Source organism: Triticum urartu, chromosome 4 (genome assembly GCF_003073215.2).
Source record: "Triticum urartu cultivar G1812 chromosome 4, Tu2.1, whole genome shotgun sequence".
Lineage (NCBI taxonomy): Eukaryota > Viridiplantae > Streptophyta > Magnoliopsida > Poales > Poaceae > Triticum > Triticum urartu.
In genome coordinates, this window is record NC_053025.1 from 556525977 (window position 1) to 556535537 (window position 9561).

The 9561-nt window shown below is 44.1% G+C and overlaps 1 protein-coding gene across 1 annotated transcript; it reads right to left on the reverse strand.

The window, feature by feature from the left end:
- Nucleotides 1-2545: 2545 nt before the first annotated feature.
- LOC125552658 (cell division control protein 48 homolog E) lies at nucleotides 2546-7043 on the reverse strand. The gene is made up of 9 exons (XM_048716288.1): nucleotides 6845-7043; nucleotides 6580-6742; nucleotides 5686-5914; nucleotides 4410-5176; nucleotides 4086-4307; nucleotides 3929-4000; nucleotides 3560-3841; nucleotides 3099-3458; nucleotides 2546-2972 (listed from the first exon to the last, which is right to left on the reverse strand). Exons 1-9 carry the CDS (start codon nucleotides 6886-6888, stop codon nucleotides 2670-2672), a joined length of 2442 nt encoding a protein of 813 aa, XP_048572245.1. The 5' UTR covers nucleotides 6889-7043; the 3' UTR covers nucleotides 2546-2669.
- Nucleotides 7044-9561: the final 2518 nt, after the last annotated feature.

Consider the following 9561-nt stretch of genomic DNA (forward strand, 5'->3'; position numbering starts at 1 on the left):
CGCCCCCTTCTCCTTTTCGATTCGATCTGGGTGTTGCACTGTTATTCCTCACACGGGCCCGATTTTCTTTTTTTCATGTGGGTCATCATCAAGGGCGGCTCACGAGCTCGTCAAGGCCTCGAGCTTCTAGCTCGTCCTCTGACGCTCTCACAGTGAGTTCTGGCTCAACTCCCTAGTGGTGAAGATGGAGCAGCGAAACAGCTCCATCCAATGGTTGCTCAAGTGGGACAAGAAGCCTAGCCCTCCCCTATCCAACCTGCCATTGGAGTTCTGTGAGACCCTGGCTGTCATCAAAGCCGAGCGCGACCACCATGAGAGGGTCCTCGTCGACTTCAAGCGTGAGGGTCATGCCTACGTCCGGATCGATGTCTTCAATGATGGCGACCCAAGTACAAAACTCCATACGAGACATGCAATGTCTTTTCGACGGGCACCCCCGGCGAGTGTTGGCTCGACTCCCTGCTCACCTTCTTCGCCATCTACTATGTATGGAGAAAGAGAGAAAGGAGTTGGTTGATGCCCATGAGGTGTTAGATGTAATGCCACATAGAAAATGGAGGACGAGAAGGACGAGGACGAGGAGGAAGACGAAGTCAATTCGCTCTCATGGCACTTTTTCTGCAACTCAACCTGACGGGTGGGCCCGACCAATTAGTGATGTCATCAAAGTCATTAGAATTTTCCATCCGTGTTTGTAGGCACTGTCAATTTTTTCGTGTCGTGGTTTTTGCAACGAATTGTAAAGTGTTGGTTTTTCGTTAATGATGCCGCTATTGTGATGGTTCTATGCATTTTACTCATGATACTAACATCACAACGAACACAAAATTAGTGTGCATCATCCCTCATATTACATTGTAGAGTAAGTCATGCATTCTCAAAAGAGAAAAAAGGAAATAAATAGTGGTAGATTCGCTAAAATCCGGTCTCGCAAATTTGATATAAGGGTTGCCTGTATAAAAATGTGGTAATGTGAGGCCTCCTGCGGAACAGATCATGTAAAATCGTCCCGTAAAACTGGACGATTCACGGTACCACAAATTTTACGGAGCTTTGCAAATTCATGATTTTCAACAATATAAACTTAACAAAATCACAATATAAATCAAACTTATAAATGGTTCGGAATGCAAATCACAATTCAATAATCATCTTCATTACAACAAATGTTTAAATTCAAATAATTAATACAACAAGAAATGGTCCACCAGGAAAATAGTTGTTCAAATCACACACAAATACATATAAAATTATTAAATAAAATGGGAGTCTATCTCCCATACAATTGTCATTGATGCTCAACAAGATCATTACGGAGCTGGTAGTGCATCGCATTGTTTTCAATCTTTTTATAGATCTCAAGAAATGCATTGATCTCATCAGGGTCCGTGGCAGGCTTCACACAGCTACCAACATTATCATAGTAAAACTAATTTTAAATCCCTCTCATCCTTAATAATCATGTTGTCTGGAATTACACATGCAGAGCTTGCAACACACCAAATACCCCCTCAATATCCTTTGGGCTTGCTCCTTGTGCTTGGGCAAAAAAAATATGCTTCTTGATTTTTCGGGTCACTTATGGTCTTGACAAATGTTGACCATGGAGGATAAATACCATCAGCAAGATAATACCCCATGGTATAATCATGTCCATTGACGGTATAGTTGCAAGCCGGAGCTTTTCCACTAGCTACCTGAGCAAAAAGATGATATCGACGCAACACAGTGATATGATTGAAAGACCCTAGCAATCCAAAGAAGCAATGCCAAATCCACAAAGTCGTGTGAAGCCACGGCTTCGAGCACAATAGTTGGTTTACGTTTGTGGCGGTGTATTACCTTGCCCAAGCCACCGGCCAGTTCTTCCACCTCCAATGCATGCAATCCACACTTCCAAGCATCGCTGGCCATCCTCTTGCTTCATTCATCGCCATCAACTTCTCTGTGCCCTCCTTATTTGGACCTTGAAGTTACTCCGGATCAATATCTTCCCAAACACCTGCACACATTTGAGGGTGGTATCTACACCTGCACATATTTGAGGGTGGTATCTTCTTCAATGCGAAGATACTCATTGATGTTGTCGTCCAGAATGACATGCAATCACTCGCATTGTCGCTGATATTTTTTGGTATGAACAAGCAAACCGGCAGCATTCCTCCAGCGAGTGAAGAAACAACAATTTTACTTGCAAGCTTCAACGGTGCGAACAAAAGAAGACGAGCCGGATATGTCGGTACGCCAGCAAGTAGTTGTGGCTGAGAGCTTGGTTGCATAGAATGCAAAACCGGACAACCATCAATTCGTGGCGTTTTATCTTCAGGCCCACTTCAAATTTGTCGACGAGATGCAACGACACTAACTGGTCAACATCGTCGTCCAAAATCATATCCTATATGTCGACAAATAATTCTACTGCAGAGAGTATAAATCAAGAGGCGCATGATCAAAAGAGGCGTCCCCATCCAATAATCTCAAGCACTATTTTCAGCGCACATGAACACGGCATGACAAATGCAAAGCTACTCAAAGCAACATCACAGAAAAAAAGATAAAGCTGGAAATAACGGGCAGAACGATTAACTGTGCATCACAATATTAACTTAAGAACATAGTTTTTCCGTGTACTGCGTACCGGAGCACAACATCTACGAACGCGAAAGGATTTAGCTATATAAATCATCATCGTCAGCTGCTGCAGCAGCGGAAGCAAAAGGGTCGGCCGCAGCGGCAGAGGAAGCGCCCGCAGCCTGCTGATCAGGGAAACGGAACTCGCTGCCGAATCCACGAGACTGCTGCAGAGTCTGGGCAAAGGCCTGGTACTTGCGGATGTCGGCGTCGCTCACGCTCCGGCGCGCATACTTCATCGACTCCTCGAAGTGGGCAGCCCTGATCTCAGCAACCTCATCAACATCGTCCTCCTCCATGGCTTCAGGGTTGTCCTTCCTCCGCCTATCCCTCTCGATGTCCTGGAAGGACAAGTTCCATTAGAACACAGGTATAAAACAAGAGGGTTGTATGCCAGAAAATTAAGTGCTTCAAAAGGATTGATTTGCTAGTCCTACTGCAGATCAATTAATAGAAATTACTGGTACCTTCTCGATGTTCTCCCTGATGGCATACTTGCAAGCACGCTGGCAAATTTCAGTGATATCAGCACCGCTGAACCCTTGAGTGTACTTGGCAAGAGCACTCAGATCAATATCCTTGGCCAAAGGAGACTTTCTGAGGCAAGCTTTGAAGATCTGGTGCCTTGACTCGATATCAGGAAGAGGGATGTAAATAAGCTGATCAAGACGCCCTGGCCTAAGCAGGGCAGGGTCTATGATGTCTGGCCTGTTGGTAGCACCAATGATGAAGACGGTTTTCTTAGCATTCATGCCATCCATCTCAGTCAGCAGCTGGTTCAGCACTCTATCAGCAGCACCTCCAGCATCCCCACTGCTGCTTCCTCTCTGTAATATGGTCATTGTTATCAGCCATTATGAAATACAAAGAAAAAACTCACACAAATTCACACACACACACACAGAGAGAGAGAGAGAGAATGACTGACCTGGGTAGCAATAGAGTCAAGCTCATCAAAGAAGAGCACACATGGTGCTGACCCCCTAGCCTTGTCGAAAATCTCACGCACATTGGCCTCACTCTCACCAAACCACATGGTAAGCAGCTCAGGCCCCTTGATACTGATGAAGTTAGCCTGGCACTCATTTGCAATTGCCTTGGCCAATAAGGTTTTACCACAACCAGGAGGGCCATAGAACAAAACACCCTTGGAAGGAGACATGCCAAACTTCTCAAATTTCTCCGGATGCTCCACAGGGTATTGAACAGTCTGCAAGAATTTCATTTTTGTTATACAACCTACAGCTAGAACACAGCAAATTTAAGAATAGAGATAAACATAACAGCAGCAAAATACCTCCTGCAACTCCCTTTTGACATTCTCCAGCCCACCAATATCTTCCCAAGAAACATTGGGAACTTCAACAACCTGATTTTCAGAAGATAAAAGGTGAGCTCTACAAAACATGCATATACAAAACAAAATTGTCAAATAAAGTCAAAGAGATGCTCACAGTTTCACGGAGAGCAGACGGGTTGCTTGTCGTCAGGGCGGTCTTGAAATGGTCATTTGTCACAGCCATAGAGTTGAGTATCTCAGCATCTATTGTCTCGTCCTCAAGATCAATAATATCCATCTTCTCACGAATGCATTGGAGAGCAGCCTCGGTGCAAAGAGCAGCAAGATCAGCACCAACATACCCATGAGTATCCCTTGAAATATGTTCCAGTTCCACCTGCAATACAATTAGCAATGTCAATCAAGAAACGATTTCATCAAATTGAGCAATCACCCAGAAAGATATTGCATTCAAGGATTATTAATGAAGATCACTTACATCTTCAGCCAACTTCATGTTTTTGGTGTGAATCCTGAGAACCTCAAGGCGCCCAACTTCATCAGGGACTCCAATGTCGATCTCGCGGTCAAACCTACCAAATCTTCTGAGGGCAGGATCAATACTGTTTGGGCGGTTTGTAGCACCCATGACAATAACATGTGCACGGGATTTAAGCCCATCCATAAGAGTCAACAGCTGTGAAACAATACGCCTTTCAACTTCTCCATTGGTCTTCTCTCTCTTCGGGGCTATTGAATCAATCTCATCAATGAAGATGATTGATGGTGCATTCTTCTCTGCTTCTTCAAATGCCTTCCTGAGATTGCTCTCGCTTTCTCCTGCTAACTTGGACATAATTTCTGGGCCATTAATCAGAAAGAAGAACGCACCCGTCTCATTGGCAACAGCCCTTGCAATAAGGGTCTTCCCAGAGCCAGGTGGTCCAAACAGCAATATGCCCTTTGGAGGCTTCACGCCGATAGACTTGAAAAGTTGAGGGTGACGCAGTGGGAGTTCAACCAGTTCTCTGATCTGGGCCATTTGCTTCCTGACTCCACCTACATCATCGTAGCCAACATCATCAAGCCTCTCCTCATCCTCCCTCTTAACAGGCTCACCATCACAGAAGATCTCAGTGTCTGGTGCAACAATGCAATACTCTGCCGGGTCAGTCTCAATAACCTTGAACTCCACACTTCTCATACCACCCCTCACAAGGAAAAGGTCTCCCTTTCTCAAAGGACGGTAAGCTTCAAGGAAGTATGCTGAAAAGCATAAGACAAAGACAATATTAGTGAAAGGTTCTTGGATGCAACGAAGTAAGGATAGCAGATTGTAGACAGTAGATCATCCCAACAAAACAAAGGCATACCATGGATTCTTATATTCTAGTTTAAGTGTAGCATAAGGTACAGTGAATTAATGTATCATGATAATAGTTCAGTGGATAGCAGATTGTAGATCATCCCAACAAAATATGGCAAGGCATTTCAAGGTTTCTTATCGGTAGCAGCGTCAAAAAAGTGTAGCATAGGTACAATGGATTTCTTTATTTCAATGAAGATAGTTCAGGGTAGACACAAATACTATATCATGGGGAAAAACACTATCCGTTTACACTTATAAACAAAGGTGTTGGCTTTAAAAGACTGTATAAACAAAGTTGTGAACAGCACACCAGAAAAACCCAGATGATATGCTAAGCACTGGAGGTTAACTAACTTAGGTCATGACAAAAGATAGGGAGAATATTAAAGTGATAAAGAAATCTCACGTTTCAAGAATGCGTCAAACAAGTTTCCAGTAATGCCTTCTACTGTGTCATCGATAGGAAGTGTGTGCACCCGCTTCCCATATTTGACATCAGGGCATTGGTGAACAGACACCACGTCACCAAGTCGCACTCTCAAGTTCTTCCTGACGGTCTTGTTCATTCTGATCTTTGGCTCCTCACAAGTGTCATCTGCAAGCACAATGCAGATTGTGTCCTTCCTTTTCTTACCCTGTAAGACAGTGATCCTAAATGTCAGGAGGCATGAATGAAGAACTAGTAGCTCGCTGCTAAAATAATAATAATTATCATATAGCGCCAATACAGAGAAGCATCCAAACTTCAAACATGTTCCAATCTACTCCCTCCGTTCCGAATTACTAGTCGCAGGTATGGATGTATCTAGATGTGTTGTAGTTCTAGATACATCCATTTCTGCGACGAGTAATTTGGAATGGAGGGAGTACATCTTGCCCCACAGAATCATAAGGTTATGATTATAAAAATACCAACTGCAGTACACATTGCGGTGTCCATGGTAAACAAAAATACACATCAATCAATATATTACCATATTCCAAACAGGGGGTACCTCAATTACATCACGCAATGGTACTGTAGTGCTTAGGAAATACTAGTGCATAAAGGAGAAAGCTTTTAACTCCCAGGAGTCCACAGTTATTAACTCCAAATCCATTGGTATTAATTAAGCAACCTAATCGCATCAACCAGCTAAGATACATACTAGATATATGCAGCTATCCAGACCCCAGTAAGTAAAGCAGTGTGGCCAACCACACCTTAAACTCTGTCTGGCCAGTAGAGAAGCAGCTAAGTAAATAATACACTAAGAGGAAGTGATTAGAAACAACCGAGGCCCTGGGATGTGGCGCGTACCTTAAGAAGGACCGTGTCGCCGCGGAAGAGCTGGAGCTTCTCCATGGTGTCGGGGTGGAGGGCGACGACGGAGTTGTCATCGTTGGTGGCCTCGTCGACGACGAGGCGGTTAGGGGACTTCTTCCGCTCTAGAATCGCCGTCGAGTAGTCCTTCTTCGACTTGCTGCGGCCGCCCCAACAACAAAAACGAAAAATCAGCAAAACAATCGGCCAGATCGGAAAGCGCAGGAGAACCGAGGAGCCCTAGATCGGCGCGGGATCTTACGGATCGGAGGAGGAGGCCTCGCCCTGCGGCGTCGGGGCGGCCATGCGGGCGGATCCGGGGTTCGCCGGCGCCGCTAGGTCTCTCGGCGGGGCTGCTGCTGCGGGGGGTTGCGGATATCCTTCGTTCCGCCTTGGGAAGTGAAGGAGGTGGGCGAGAGAGAGGGGATTACTTCGCCATTATTTATAGCTTCTTTCGTGCGCGGAGGGGTTTGGGATTTTCTCCCCTCGGCGACTCGGGCTCCGGTGCGGGAGTTGTACACGGACGCCATGACGTGCGGGTCCGGGACGCCCGGGGCCCGCCTGGCGGGCTCTGTGACGGCTCCGGGCCTGGGTCGCGCGGGCCGCGCCGGAAGGCTCTGGAAGGCGTGGTCGTCTCGTGTGTGCGCGAGGAAACAGTGGTTGGTTGGGTGATGGCGATCGGATGGATGGGAGGGAGATGATCTCGGTTGACAAGTTTGGTAATCTTGAGAGCATCACCAAGATGATGTATAATAACTCCCGCAAAAAAAGAGAGAGATAATGTATAATAAGGCATTCAAAAGAAGTTTTATTAGGGCATCTGAAATTTTTTTCTCTCGCAAGAGATGATGTAAAACTGGTGCTCACAAAACTGTCGTTTGGTGTATTTGAAGTTTCTTATTTTTGTGAAAAGGATTAGATATATTATAAAGATTCAGCGGAGGTACAAAACACCTCAAACATAATAAAAAATAGTCCATGAACCACCGAACGACCATTGTTGCCGCCAGAACGAGCCGCCGACATGTCGCTGTCGCCGCTCTCATACTGGGGCCAGCCTGACCTTGTCGATGACAGCCAGGAAGTTTTTCAGCTATGAATAATATCAAACACATTTGAAATGAATCCAAAACACAAATAGTAATACTTAATTATTACATGGTCAATCAATCTTTAACATAAAAAGTCTACACCAACTTCATCAAACTTAACACAAAGTTCATCACACGTGACATGAAACATATAGATGAAACTAGTGGTTTTGTTGTCCATTCTATACCCACCACTCATTGATGAGATCTCTTTGAAGATCTCCATGCTTATCCAAATCTTGAATGGCATGGTACACTTCTATTGGAGATATGCCCTAGAGGCAATCATGTATGATGATATTTTCTAATGTGTTTATCCATGGCTTGATAATTTACAAGTATTTGCAAAGTGTTTTTACTTGGTTTTCACCAGACTCATACCGCTTCTCGATTATTTATAACGCTAATCCTTCAAAAGAGAATAAATTTCTTTTTTTCATTGTTTGGTAGGAAGGAGACCAAGAATCACGGCAAATCAAGTCAAATGGAGCAACTTTCATGTTGAAGGCCAAGCCATTAAGCAAGACAGAACAAAAGATGACCTTCCATGCGAGCGCACCCGCTCGCATGGATGGTCGTATGAGGCACTAGTAGCTCCACCACATCTATACAAGACACTTCCGTGAAGGGAGAGAGGACATCAGAGAACCCTAGCCGCCGCCACCGCAACCAGAACAGAGAGAGAAGGGATCCGGAGAACCACCAAAGATCTTCTTAGTTTTGGTCCTTTCATCTCCACCATCATTTTCACCCTTCACTATTGTAAGAGGAATTCCAAGTTGTAAGAACGACTTGTAAACTCTATTCATACTCATCTGGAGTCAAGGTTGTTTGAATCATTCATTTCATTGTGGATCTTCCTTTTGTTATTGATATGGTTCACGTTGGTTCATTATCATTCATTTCATTGTGGATCTTCCTTGTTGTTATTGATATGGTTCACGTTGGTTCATTATCCAAGATGATTGGTTATTCTCTTATGATGCATGAGTAGTTCCCCCTAGGCGTGGGAGATGTAGGTGAGTGGTAGGATTCATTTGTGCTTGATCTATATGTCGTCATTTATGTTTGTAATCTTATGATCTATCTAGTAAGTTGTTATACTGTGGTGAACTCTATGTGTTTTGTCCAGTTTAAGGGCACACGCACCATTATCTCAAGACCTACACAGCTAACACATATTGTTTAGGAAATCTGCGACCTCTGACGTGATAGGTGGAGACATCTATGAGGACCGAAGACAATATGAGATAACAGTGATCCATTAAACTTAATGCTTGGTTCCGGTCTAAGGACCTTAATCGTGGAGACGACCACTCTATGGCAATGGCGAAGAAGGACCCTAGAATGGAACGTAATCCCGTGAGGAGGAGTTCCATGACCTTAGGGTGATTCACATATTGAACAAACAAATCAAACAATATAATCATGATACAAGGTAACTGGCACACTTGATATACAACATGAACTGAATTCTCTCCGTGCCTAACCTTTCCATTGCAGGAAACACAACTTTAGTTTTCATTTTATTTATGTTCTTTACTTTAAAGTGTTATTACTCTCGTTGATATGAACTCATCCTATTTACTACTCTGGTTTATTTGTTATCTTGGGACAGTAACAGTGTTTGCAGATCACAAACAAAATACTTCACATAAGAATTGTGACAACGTGTGTGTGATGGATATGCTACTTATAAATACTCTCATTTGCTCTTATTGGGGCGATAACTAATTGGGATGCTTCCACAAAAGTGCTACACCACCCCGTGTGTCTTGCAGGCCATCAAGCATTTTCTCGCACCGTTGTTAGGGAGCTAAGCACAGATTATTTGTTTCATAACTATTTTGCAGATGTTGTTATTGTAGATGCTTCCTATTTCCCGTTT

Bases quoted from the DNA above. Each gene is read 5' to 3' on its own strand.
- LOC125552658 (XM_048716288.1), bottom strand. From the start codon at position 6,888: ATGGCCGCCCCGACGCCGCAGGGCGAGGCCTCCTCCTCCGATCC. The intron at 3,842-3,928 runs GTATTTTGCTGC...AAATTCTTGCAG, and splicing joins TCAAAAGGGAGTTGCAGGAG to ACTGTTCAATACCCTGTGGA. The intron at 2,973-3,098 runs GTACCAGTAATT...TTGTCCTTCCAG, and splicing joins TCAGGGAGAACATCGAGAAG to GACATCGAGAGGGATAGGCG.